This window comes from Meleagris gallopavo, chromosome 14 (assembly GCF_000146605.3).
Source record: "Meleagris gallopavo isolate NT-WF06-2002-E0010 breed Aviagen turkey brand Nicholas breeding stock chromosome 14, Turkey_5.1, whole genome shotgun sequence".
NCBI lineage: Eukaryota > Metazoa > Chordata > Aves > Galliformes > Phasianidae > Meleagris > Meleagris gallopavo.
The window spans coordinates 14,413,395-14,426,930 of record NC_015024.2 but is presented as its reverse complement, the minus strand read 5'-3'; the positions used below and the strand labels follow the sequence as shown (position 1 = coordinate 14,426,930).

The window sequence follows — 13,536 nt, the reverse complement described above, 5'->3', positions numbered from 1 at the left end:
CCTGGGTAACAAATCTTGTGACAAGCACAAGGTGTTTCAAGAGTCTGTGTCTGTCTTTAGCTGATGGAAGAGCTAGGAGTGGTTAGTAAATGAATTCAGTTAGCTTGAGATGTAGAGCTGGCTATGTTTTGTGTGTTTTCTTTTTTTCTGGCAAAGTATGAGTGAGCTCTTTGCTAGCAGAGCTTTTAATTTGCTGCAGGTGTGGTTTTATTGATAATTGCTGAGTGGCTACTTTTAAAATTAAATAACAATTTTGCACAAGGTCAGAGATTATACAGTAATATTTACAGTTCATTGTGAGTATTCATGCATCTGTGTGTATGTATAAGGCAAAAAGATGGAGGAAAGCAAGACAGCCATCACTGGTGGCCACCTGTGCTTCAAGTGGTTGTGAAACCTCAGGTTAATGAGCAGTCATGGTGGGGTTTTTCTTCTGTGTGAAATTTGGGGTTCTGTTAGAGTTGAAGTATCTGCCATTGGTCTGTTACACCTACTTTGTTGGCTTTTGCTGGCTTTTGTTTTATTTTTCCAACATCAGGTGTTTAGAACACGACTGCAGGCTCTGTCAAACCTTGTCAGGGCTTGCTTTAACAAAAAGTTGCTGTAAATTAAAATTGTTAGTAATTAAGCAATGTAGATTTTATATATGCAGCTACGCATAAATATTTCTCATATAAAGAGAGAGAAGGCTGTGTGTCTGTCTGTATGTACATACAGTATTTAGGAGCTGTGAAATTAATAGGTAGTGCAGCATTTGCAATGCCTCGTGCTGTACCTGGCATGAAGACAGCAGTAATGCAGCTCTTACTTAAGTCTCCATCCCTTCTGCTTGGAGCTGGCAGCCTGCAGGTTGTTACCACCATTGATGGTGACTTCTTAATGCTATTGTGGGTTCTTCTGATTCTCCAGAGGTGTCCATAATTAATTCTGAGTACATTTAACTGATTTCATATCAGTTGTTTCAGTAGATGGAAAAAGCCCAACCTTTGGATATGCTGGTATCTTGAATTTCATTGATAATGTCACTGAAACACAAACTAATTTAATAAGGGATGCTACTGGGTAGATGTGGTAATAATGCTACCAAGTCTTGTATTGGGTAATTTACCATCTTGCTATTAATCTGTCATTCCATATGCATTAGATACTGAGCACACTAATACTTAACAATTCCAATTTTTTTTTTTTTTAAAAAGAGGTTTTCTGTTGTAGACTTGAGTAATGCAGAGATGCACGTTCTCTCTGTGCACATGAAATACTGAAAACCTTTCCATCTGTATGCTGGGTCTGAATGTTAAAGTTCTTTCAACTAGAAATGCAAGATCTCTTCAGTCTACACAAGCATATATAAACAATGTTCACAAGTTTCAGTGAAGTTAAAGTGAATCTCAGCATCACTGGGACTGATGTGTTGGCTTATTTGGAAGATTACGATAAAACCCAAGATTGAATTCTCCACCTGAATCAGTTTCTTATTGATTGAGTCCTTTTAGACTCCTCTTTAATTTAACAGTGTGTTTTTATTAAAGTCAAACACACAAACATCAATTATTCGAGCTGCATCTAATTTCCTTCAACATTTTTTTTTCCTTTTGCTGCCAATGGATTAGAAGACCTGATTAGAATTCAGCTTGAAAGCTAAAAAGCAGATCCTTAAATGAGAATGTCTGCATTAGGAATTAAAATATCTGTACTGAGCATAATATCCTCCTCTTTATCTCTAATAATGTAAATACCCTTGGTTAAGTTGATATGTCACATGCCTGACGCAATGTCCCTGATTTAGGAGCATGTGTTAGGAAGGGCAAAGCAGTGCCTGGGGCTTGTCCTGCTAGAATACATCACCAGTACATTTCAACATCAAAGCATTTTGCATAGGTAGCTTTCTACCTTAAGGGTTAATGGCATAAGACTTTGAAGGGCTCTATTTTCCCTTGATGTGTTTTTACACCCCAAGCCCATGAATATTTGCATAGGTAGGTAGAGTTGGAGGAAGTCAGAGAAGGAGCCCTGTAAGGTTTCATCATTGGTAGCTTCTACAAAGGGAAGGACTTCCTGGGAACACAGAGGCGAAATAAATAGTTGCAATGACATCACCATGAAACCCTAGACTGGTGAATGTATGCATTTAACGTGACATTAAGATGTTGGCCTGTGTTTAACGAGGGCAGTGTCGTGAGAAGCCTTGGAACTGGGAGCAACAGAAGGTGTTGGGAGAAGTCAGCGACGCGCTCCCACTGTCACCTACATTTTAGGGTTGTTGAGCTGGCGTTGGAGATCTGCATCGCACTGCACTTGCCAGCAGTAAATGATGGCTCTAGGTTTCTACTGAAGGATACGGGTGAGCTGATTACTTGTGGGAAGTGAAGCATATATTAAGATTTTTCCCCTTTTTCTTGCTGTATTGTGGATGGCAGTTCTTCTGGCTGTGGTGAGATGTGTGACTGCACATCTCCAGAGCCAGTTGTCACGTTTTATCTGCAGAGGAAGGCTGGACCTGGTGGTGCAGAACTGCACACATGTGTGACTGCAGGGAGTGTTCTCAGTGCCAGCATGAGGCCGTCTGCCTGCAGGGCAAGGGGAATCTGTTCACCTTGTGCTATGAGTTTAGCATAACTATGGTTGACATCGTGCACAAGTGAGATCCAGTGCTGTTTCATTCCTTCAGACCTAATCCCCTCTCTTTATTTCATCTTCCTGTGAGTCAGCGTGATTCTGGCAAAGCTTATTTGTGTTGCTTGGAGAAGGTTATTGTGGAGCATCCTCAGCCCTCCAAGAGCTGTGGTGGGAAGCCTGCCATGGGAGCTTGGATTCAGTGTTGTGCTGCCTTGACGTAATTTTATGTGTGTAGAAGAACAGTTATCTTTCTAAGGCATCGTACTGTGCTGTTTTCTATTGCAAACATCAAGGAAGCTCTTTGTTGTCAGTTTTTGTTACCTGTCCTTATTATTACTTTTTACTATTGCTGTATTTGATTTCATGAAAATCAAATGCTCTTTTCAAGCTGGGGACCCAAGGCACCTGGGTGGTGAAATGGGTGCAGGAATTTCAATTTCTATAAACTGATGAACAGTAGCTGAAGTTGTTATCAATTAATCTGTAGCAGTGAAAACTCTTCATTACATGGCTCTCCTTATTAATTAGAAGGGATTTTTACTCATCTTTATCAAGTCAGGGCAAGTGTGTTACCATGTCCTCTGCACTGCTTATAACAAAGTGTACATCTGTATTATTTTGTGAAGTGTGCATAAACAGATATCCAGTCTGTCTTCAGTCCCAAACTCTGAAGATTCTTCCAAATCCAAAATGTAGATTATCTGTTTTTATTTTAATTTATGAGTAGAAATTCTCCTTTTCTGCTTAACAATGTCTTTTATGACGTAAATTGCAGTGTCACGTTAGACCAAGGCATTTAATCATTGCAACGTACTACAGAAACAATACATTCAAAATCAACTTCTTTGAGCTACAGCCATGAAGCTTCCAGCCTTCTGTAAATGAAACTCTGCCTAACAGAGGGAAGTTTTTACCTTGCTTTGGATCTGTTACACATTTTTATTAAAAATAACTGTTTCCCACTCTTCTTTCCCACAGGTTGAAGCAATTCTTGTAAACATTTTTGGCGGTATCGTGAACTGTGCCATTATAGCCAATGGTATCACCAAAGCCTGCCGAGAGCTTGAGCTGAAAGTGCCTCTGGTGGTCAGGCTGGAAGGTGAGTGCTGGTGGTCCCAGACAAAATCTTCCCTCACGCTCACAGTATGTTATTTTCAGCTTTGTTGGTTTCTAAGCTCTAAACAAGAAAGTCCAGCACACTATGTTTAATTCTCTATCTATGGCATGACCTAAAGACAGTAAACTCTCTTTCCTTGTGTATTTCTGTATCCCTGGTGTACCAGGTGGTATGCAAAGAGATGAAATTTTGCAATGAAAGCATTATAGTTTTGCTTGTAACATTTGCAATGCAAATAGAAATGATTTTGATGCAAGTTGCTACTCACTAGAACGTATTTCCTTTTCATCTGTTTTTTTTTTTTCTGAATGCATTTCTATTATTTCTAAACGCACAGCAAAATAGTTTTCTTAATTTTTCTCCAATATAATTAAAAGAAAGAGGTTAGAAGTAGTATTTCTCAGAGAGCTTACTGCAGTGCGTTCTCCAGCCAAGTACTGAAGTGTCCAGAAAATCCATTAAAAAATGAATTTGCTAAAGGTACAGAATAAGCTTTAGAGGAAATCCAGTAAAGAAATAATGAAGGGGTGAGGAAGAATATTCCTTGGTGGTTACTGGCTCCTCTTCTTTCCTTTGCTTTAAAGGCAGTAGGTATGAAGTTCTGTTTCTGATTTCTGAGAAATATCCTGAAGGAAGAAGAAAGATTTCTGCCACTAAATAGAAAAAGTGCACTGGATGAAATCAGCACAGTACTGCTATGCTTAAAACTTCTCTTTTTTACTTAAGTAGCCTTAGAAAAATAGAGTTTTTATGGTCTCTCTAAATATTCATGTTTGGGTGTATGTGAAAGGTGCTGCTCAATGAGATTTGCCTGGAAGTAGGGAGAATCAGGAGAGCTTCTGCCTTGGGGCCCATGACCTATAGCAGAGCCACGTGCTGCTTATGCACAGAGGTCAAAGCTCAATCTTTAGCAAGTCTAGCACATCATTCAATGCAAATATCTTGCATTGGCCATCTTTCCTTGATTGCACACTCTTTGCTAGGTTTGATAGTATTTTTCTTAGGCTTCTTGGCCATTCAGTGGTTAATGTTACCATGTTTTCTTAGGACACTGTGTCCCATTATAGTACATTCAGCTCCCACTTTTGCATGATATTTACCTCAACAGCATTTTAATTCTTTCTGTTACTGCTAATGTTCTCTGTGAATTCATTCTAGATGCTGACCTCTGATATTTCCAGCCTTCAGAAGTCACACCTAGGAGCTGTTAGCATGTAACTCCAGCTTTCTCTGCTCCTTAATCACCCAACCCAACTGTACATGTATTTGGTTCTTTTAATCTTTCCTCAGAAATCAATCCCTCTAGATCCTTAATCATCTTCCTTGTTCTTCTTTGAACTCGTACTGGGTTATCCAAATATATGACTTTGAATAAATAATGAGTACTATAGAGGTAATAAGACGACCCAAGACTTTTTAAAGCATCACTGATAACACTTTACACTTCAAAAGGTGAAAAAGGGACAAGCACTTTTTTTGGATTTCCATTTTTGGCGATAGAAGGTTCATGGTTATTTCCTAAATCTAACAGATTTGTGACCTGCACTTTAAAGACTCTTTGCCCACATGCACTGTATTACAAATGTCGTGATGACTAGAGTTTTAATCAGTCAAATCTGCCTTGATTTAGCAGGATTCTGTGGACAAATCTTTGTTCTCAGTTGAATTATAATTACAAGCTGTTTTACCAGTGGATAAAGAAAGGATTACTCTTCTCTTTGAAAACGGTAACTTTATAATTATATGTATTTACTTGCCTTATCAGTAAAGAACTCACCAGCTGAGACATGGGATTATTGTTGTTTGAAAGGCTCACAGGCAAACGGAGAAACTGCATATTCTGAATTTTATCTTTTACAGATGTCGAAAACTCGACTTCTGCTGTTTTAATGCAGGACTTCTTTTTCCCTTTAAAATGCAATGTATTTCAATTAAGTTTTGTGAGAGCAAACCAGTAGTGCTGTATGGAAGCCAAAAATTGTTTCTCACTTATTGAGCTCAGTCTTTGAAAATAGCAAAGAATAAAAAAGAATTGTGAATTAAATGTCTTCTTCTTGTGTTGGAAATTTTCCATTCTCTCTCTGAAAGAATGAATTGTGTTTTTCTCATCCTAGGATGAGAAGAACTGGGAGGAATTAGAACTACTTAAATGTGGAAACACAGAATCAAACTGGCTTCTATTCAAATGCCTAAATCCCTGACTTCTTATATTTAGCCATATGATTCGTGATCTGTATTTTTCAGCATCTGATGATTTTTTCTGTCTTTATTTTCCTATTCAGAAATCTTTTACAAGTGGACTTCTGCTCTAGCTTGTCTTTCTCGCTCCCAATGGCTTGTCAGCACAAATGTGGTCTAGTATCTATTACCTGTGATTTTAGTATGCCACATTACCTACCAATAGTAACAGGGCATTTCAAGGTCACGTTTAGAACTTATTTTATATCCATCTCTTCTGGCATCCTGGCTTTCAAATCCTGTTGCAGTATGATTGGGTGTTTTATTTTTTGTTTTCATTCAACCTGTGCAGTCTCGTTCCTAACAGCGTGTGCAGGTATAATCCTACAATTCGTGGAATCATGCCCAGATAGAATATTTATTACAAGGAGCAATGAGTTGAATAGATTCACTTTGCTAGGGAGAGCAGAGATTTCAAGATGATAGAAATGTAAATGTGACAGATTACACGTACAAAAATATTGAGGTTGTTTCAGAGTTCAGGTTTCCAATAGAATATAAAGTCTTCAAAGCATATACTGATAAAATTAGAGCTTTTTATTTTTCTTTGGAGTGTCATTGGTAGTAACACGTGTCAGAAGGAAAAAACATTTTTTTTCTCATCAGAGAGGCATTCTCCTAATAGCAATCAAGTTTAAAAAGCAGAACAAAGACAGAAGCAAAAAGCAAATGATAACAAGAGAGGAAAAAACAGCAGCAAAGCCCTGCAGCCTTCAGTGCTGTGCATTTTCACTTCCTTAGTGATGGTGCAGGTAAAGAGCGGGTTACTTCCAACAGTCTGCATAAGGGTTCTGAGTACAGTTCTCTGACACCATCCAGTGGCAGGAGGTTAATGTCAGAACAGTGGCATTATTTATTTCTTTATTTTAACGTCTACTTTAATAAGATGATGTCTTATGTACATTCTTAAATACTTCTTCTATTTCCTGAACATTTAATTTTAAAACTCTGCTTTCAACAGGGCATCATTACAGTTTGCATGCTCTCTGTGTCTAAAACACTCATCATGATGAGATAAAAAGCTTCAAAGAATTTTAAAAAATTCTGCAAATGAAATACTTGAAAAACGTTTGGTTGTATGGCCTGCCTATAAGGCAGTATTTAATAAATAGTGTGTGTGACCTTAGTGTTCTGAGAGCAGTGAGATTTTTTTAAGCTTTCATATTTTCGTTCATCTGCATGAACTCCTCCCTCCCTTCACCATGTTTTGTGTTGATTCGGTATGCATGTTAGACAAGCAGTGTGCAGAGCAGTCAATGCAGTGCAGAGTAGACCCAAGGTATTGTGTGATTCACACCTGCTGATAAATGAATATTTGCCATTTGGTGACCAGCAAACATTAAATATGTAGCTATCACAGTGTTTTTTTCTGTGTGGGAAAATTTCCAGTAAAAATTTTTCCCTGTCTCCGTTTGTTCTCCTGATAACACTTGTAGAATCCTATTTGAGAGGCTGGTATAATCTTGGGTGTTTAGTGTTTATGACACTAAAGTAGATAAAACCTTTGAGACTTTATGGAATTGCTGTACAAATGTAAGGAACTTAATGGAGAAGACAACCTATGTAGGGTCTTTTGACTTTCCTATACAATTATTTGCTGGCAATTACCAATTTCCACATTACAATGTATAGGATGATTGAAAAACCTTAAACAGTATGATCTTGTTTGAGTTACTGTGCTCTTCTGTAGGAAAAATTCTGGACCATTCTGGATGTTACTATGCAACCACATTTCCCTTCTGTCAGAAATTGCAGATATCTTTGACCTTCCTCCCCAAGTTGCCACTGTCTCACAGTGTGTGTCCTCTGCAAGCCAATGACCTCTGTGGGCTGCACCATCCAACAGTGGGCAGATGGGGCCTGCGCTCCTCTTCCCACCACCTCCTGTGCCCATCACGAAGTGCTGGGGCTGTGTTGTGGGGATGGCTTTGGTCTTCCAGTCCAGGAGTGGGAGTCATGACTTGGGCACACTGCTTAGATAGACTTTGAAATTTCTCTACTTATGCTGTGTAAATTGAGACATTGTATAATGTCTGACAAAAAAAAACAAACAAAAAAAAATCACCCTTTAAAATGAGAATTCTGGAAGTTGTACAGTACGGAATATGCTTCTTTCTTTGTTAATTATTAAGGGTGCAATTAATGTGTGGTTCCAAGTATAATAAAAATTCATTTTGATAGGTCTAGGAATTACAAAGTAATTGAATGGTTTGATGTGGCAAACGAACAAAAAACTTTATGCACAGGAGGGGTAGAAATGATCCTAAAAAGGATTGAGTTGGAGTGCTGTGCGTGTGACTGCTGATGTAATCCAGAAGGGTGGATTCCACTTGCTCAGTGCAGTACCTGATTTGAAGTTCAAAACATCAGTGATCAAAAGTGTCTTTGCTGGGGAAAGCTCCAGAGAATTAAGATTTTCATCAGTACATAGTCCTTTATGCTTCAGGGATAAGAGTGGATTGTGAATTTCTAAGCATCGTAAGGGCCTTGTACACAATCCATTATGTACTGCTCTTGTCTATGGGATCTTTCTACCCCTTCCGCTGGTGTTGGACTGACCCTCTAATCTTTACAAAGTCCCTCTTGCTATCGTATTGAGCTGCCTTTCATAATTGTCACTGAAGTTGAGTTCCTTCCTCTCAGCTCAATCTAAATCAGTCACTGGATCTGGCATTAAGTGGAATATTGTGTACTTTGAAGCATCAGCAGTTCTAATAGAGATTTAGTAGAAGAGGCTCATTTGTTCGTTAATATTAATTACTAATTATAGCCAATGTTCTTTATTAGGAACAAATGTTCACGAAGCCCAGCGCATCTTGAATGAAAGTGGACTCCCTATTACCTCTGCAAGTGACCTTGAAGATGCAGCAAAGAAAGCAGTGGCGAGTGTGGCCAAAAAATAATTCCTTGAAGATATCTGTCGGGAAGTGTGCATGTTTTACAAGACGTCATTCCTGTTGTCTGTTCAGAGAGGATTGGTGGAATTTTCCTAGGCTGTCATCAGTGTATGGGGGACTTTCTTTGTGACACATGGCAAATGATAGACTTGAAAATTGGGCCTCACAAATTTTTGCAGTTACTTTCTTGAAAAGTGTATCTTCACCTAGCTTTGATAATTTTGGTATTAAGAGTTTTATTAATACTTAATTTCATAAATCTTCTTTTCTCCTTTTCTTCCAGAATTGCCACTGATAAACACTGAGAAAACTATTTCACAATACTATCAATCATCTTTTTATATTGTAAAGAGTCAGCAAACTGATAATGGGTTTATATTTTTATGGATTTTTACAAGAATGTAAAAAAAAAATTGTGCTCACAATGTCTATTTTTATTCAAATGAAAGTTTATTTTCTTTTCTCTTTTTTTATTTTTAAGAAAGTACACGTTTTGCCTTAAGATGACTTTCTTTTGTAGATTCACAAGTATACCTCACAGTAGAAGAGAGTAGTTGGAAGTGGAAGGACTTTTCTTTCTTATACTGTACCTGTAAATAGGTGGAATGTGATTTATTTTCTAGGTTTTGGAAGTGAGGTGCAGTGTTTCTAGGTGTGATCATGGCACATAAGAGGGGTATGTGAGGAGAATGTGCGTGTCAGGCAGAAAACGGCTGCTCACTTTTCAGAATAACCACTTTCCTAAGTAACCACTGCTGTGAGGTTTTAGAGTAAGGTGAGATCCTGAAGCAGTTTTCTATTAGAGTCATGGAATATTCTTAAATTGAAATATCTTCACCCCCCAAAAAACATTTCTGATTTATCGAGAATAAAACACAGATGAACTTTTCAATTTTTAAAGTATTTCATTTCTACGATCTCAGTAAAAATCTATATGAGAAATGAGTTTCAGTACCCAGATATGGGCTGAAATTTATTTAGCTTCTATATGCTTCTGTAACAGTCCAAATTCAAGCTGTTAGTTACATGAATCATTCACTCAGGGAATAGAAGACAATACCAGTGGCTTGTGTAACTACAGAAATCAGTACAGATCTCACTCAGCACAGGGACTGCAGGGAATCATCAATAAATTGAACAGTGAACAAATGACTGAGTATTGTGATGGGGTCTTGAAGATCTTGTAAATGGGCAGAGAGGTTAAAATTTGTCTAATAAATTCTTAATGATGATTTTTGAGCAGCTCTGATCAATACCGCGTTCCGCTTAGAAAAATGTAAATAATTTTTTCTTGACATTTCCATTAAAACGATCACCTTCTAAATAAATTACATGCACTAATCTCTGCCCCTTCACACAAATAGTGGAGATAGGCTGCTGTCATCAGTTTCGGTAGGTTTTTCTTCCCCATTCCTCTCTCTCCCTATTGTTCAAGGCAAAAACTTACAGCCATTAGGACAGCAATAAATATGCCGCTGGATCTGCACTTAGTGACTGAATGGCACAGAAGGGTGTCATTAGCAGTTCTTGTGAAGGTGCATGGATGTGCACAGCTTTGAAGGAAGAAATGTTTACCTCGCCAGGATAAATACAAAAGTCACTCTTTTCTGTATTTGAATACTGCAACTAGAGGCATTCTGTGGGACAGCTGTTTATGCAATGTTGTCATACACTGCCTACCTAATTTGGGTCCCAAAACCACTGTTGTGTGTACGTGATTATTCTGCAAAGATTAACATTATCTATGCCAATTGTTTGGTCAAATAAATGTAAAAATGAACCCATTTAATGACTTTGTTCTCTCTAGAAAATACATTTGTTTGTTGTATTTGGTGTTCTTCCATTCAGCATTTTGTTAGAGATTGATGAAGTTAAACACATAGGAATTTATATTCACTAATGCAATATACCCTTATACCATAAAAAATAATCTTTCTCCCATTTCTTATGCATAATCTAGTGACAGTACATGTAAGTTTCATTCCTGTTAAGCCATATGCAGAATAGAAGAGTATCATTTTTTACTTTTCAGCTGTTACATTGAAAGTTTTCTTAGCTCTGGGCATGTGTTTCCAAATCAGCATGCTGTGCTTGTGCCATGGCACCGCTGGCTTTCTGTGACCAGAGGCATGCTTTGTATGCACAGCTTGCTGTGTGTGATGCTGTGAACTGGTTTGCTATCACTTGGATGGGTTCTTTCTTGTGCGTGGAAGCGTGAGTAGTTGGTTCTGGTCTCCCTTGCTTTTAGTTACGCTTCCTATGGTTTTAGCTGTTCTAAATCACAAGTAATGCAATACCTGGAAAGGATACTCTTCTCTTTGTTCTAGCATGCAGAGTTGCAGCCTGGCACAAGTGAGGTTTGCTGTCCCCAGCCCAATGTCCTGCAGTTAGCACTGAAAGCTGAAGGACACTGCACACGGGAGCATCGCCCCTCCTGTGGAGAGCAGCAGTAAGTTCCACCTAATTCCCTTTGTGAGAGTTTAAGTGGGATTTAGTTGCCTTTGAATCTTCAGATTTCAGCCTGTATTAATAAAGCTCTGTAGGATTGGGCACGTAGATGGAAAAGCAAGAGGAAGCTGTTAATGCTGACATTGTGTTGTCTTTAACTGGATACTCTGAAATTCTCACAGCGAACAGCATGTAACAGCTGGGAGTTCTGGAGTTATGTCCTTAACATTCATTTGCTAACCTGTTTGTCAGGGCTTTCCTTCCCTGTGTGTGGAAAAGCAGCTGGCATCCGCAGAATTGCTGTGATGGGAATGGCACGTCAGTGTAGATCTGTCGGCAGCGCCTTTTCTCCACAGCACAACCTGGTGCCCCGTAGGGAGCACAGCTGTGCTGCTTGCCCTGCCTGGGAACTGCTGGCATTCTCAGGCCTCTGGTTGCTGTGGCAGCTTGGTCTGGATGGTGCCGTTGTGCTGGTTGGCACACGGTGCTTGGTGAGTGCACTGGGGGTGCTCCGAAGCGTGAGTCCGAGCCTCCCCACTGGGCTGTGTGCTCCAGGCTTGGTGCTGGCAACACCATGTTCCTCTGAAAGGAATCTGCTTAGCTACAGAAATCCACCAGCCTACCAGGCTTAGTGCTCCTCCAAGGAGAAATAGTCTTTCTTGCAAAAAGACAAGCAGTGAGGAGCTTTAACTGTGGCAAAGGACATTTAGGTCGGACTTACAGGCAAGAGGTGAGCCAAGGAACGAGCTGTGAAATCATCAGTGGATGTGTTTTGGAGTTAGATGAGCATCTGCCAGGGCTGCTTTAAGAAGAGTTGATTTTTGCCTCAGGGCAGAGGGATGGATGAGGTGACCTTCCAGCCTGATTTGCTAGGATTTAATGCTTGTTGGTAAGGTTTTGTTTTGTTATTTTCGTCCTGACTTGTAGGTGCAGGGAGGAATCAGGAGGACAGATCTGGTGGATTCTTAAAAGAAACTGTTTTTAATTTAGTCACTGAGAATGATCTGCAGCTGCCAGGGAAATGAAAAGCAGATTATGCAGACTCAAGACTTTCCCTAACAATGGGAACAGTGTTATTGCAATACATAAAAGGCTGAGCAGAGAATTAGGGGTATCTATCAACTTTAATATGTTTAATTTAAAAGGGAACAGGTTGCACCAACAATTTTTTTTCACTTAATGAGACCCATTCATAAGTAGAATAACAGGATTTGTCTGTCACCCAGAGGAAATCATGGTATTCATATTTGTACTTTGGTGCAAAACTTGTGTTGATCACAGTGATTTAAAACTTTTTCCAGCCCAGCTGCATTCAGTTTGATGTCAGGATCCTTTCATCCAGAGACAGATGCGTCCTTGGTAGAATCCTGAACATATCTTTGTCTTTGTTCAGCCTCAGAAAGCACCAGCTAAAGATTAAAAACAAAAGTGTACATGGATTAATGGATGTTATTATTCATATGAGATAAAACTGCCTTATTCAAGAGCTGGTAGCATGTGTGAATTTGTGTTTTGTATTTTCTGCCCATGCTGAGTGTTGTAGGAACAGCAGCACTGGAGGAATGCAAGTTTATATGATGTTTTCCATTTCTTGCGGACACTCTTTTCCAATAGGTCTTGGATCACTTAAGAGGGAAAGGTTATGGCAGTGATGCCACCTTGCTTGCAATGAAGAAGTTCCACATTGGAATCATGGTAGTTTCCCATCCTTGTCCTCCACGTGTCCTTGGAGCATTCCCACATCATGAAGGAGGAAGAAGGAAAAGCAGTGCCATGAGGAATATATTGCCTTTTCCCACCTCCTTGGGACAGGAGATGTCTCATTCCAAACTTCCTTGAGTCTCTGACAACAAGGAAGTAGCCTGGCCCCCAGTTCCCAGTTATATTCCAGCTAATTTGAAATGAAGCCTAACAAGAGTAGCCAAGTCTGGGGAGAGGGAAGCAGCTGACAGTAGTAGGTTACTCCATTTTTTAAATTGCTGTTGAGATGTGCAGCATGATGGGATTTGGAAACTGAGTCCTTTGTATTTACCTGAGCAAGTCTTCTGAACGCATGCATGCAAGGAGACCGCTGTCAGAGAGCTGACAGTGACAAAGTATCTCTAAGTGAATATGGGAAAGGAGGGCTCAGAGAGATCAAGTGTAAGAGTTTTTGCATTGCTCTAGATAGAGAGAGATGGGAAAATGAGAAATTTGATCTTTCTATTATAATCGACGTAA

The 13,536-nt window shown here is 39.2% G+C and overlaps 1 protein-coding gene across 1 annotated transcript in view; it reads left to right on the top strand.

Moving 5' to 3' along the window:
- SUCLG2 (succinate-CoA ligase GDP-forming beta subunit) overlaps window positions 1-10,696 on the top strand; it is a 103,765-nt gene extending 93,069 nt beyond the window's left edge. The window contains exons 10-11 of the mRNA XM_010718705.3: window positions 3,595-3,715; window positions 8,759-10,696. Of these exons, the coding sequence (XP_010717007.1) occupies window positions 3,595-3,715; window positions 8,759-8,874 (237 nt within the window). The 3' untranslated portion in view covers window positions 8,875-10,696. The remainder of the gene's footprint in view (window positions 1-3,594; window positions 3,716-8,758) is intronic.
- The last annotated feature ends 2,840 nt before the right edge of the window (window positions 10,697-13,536 follow it).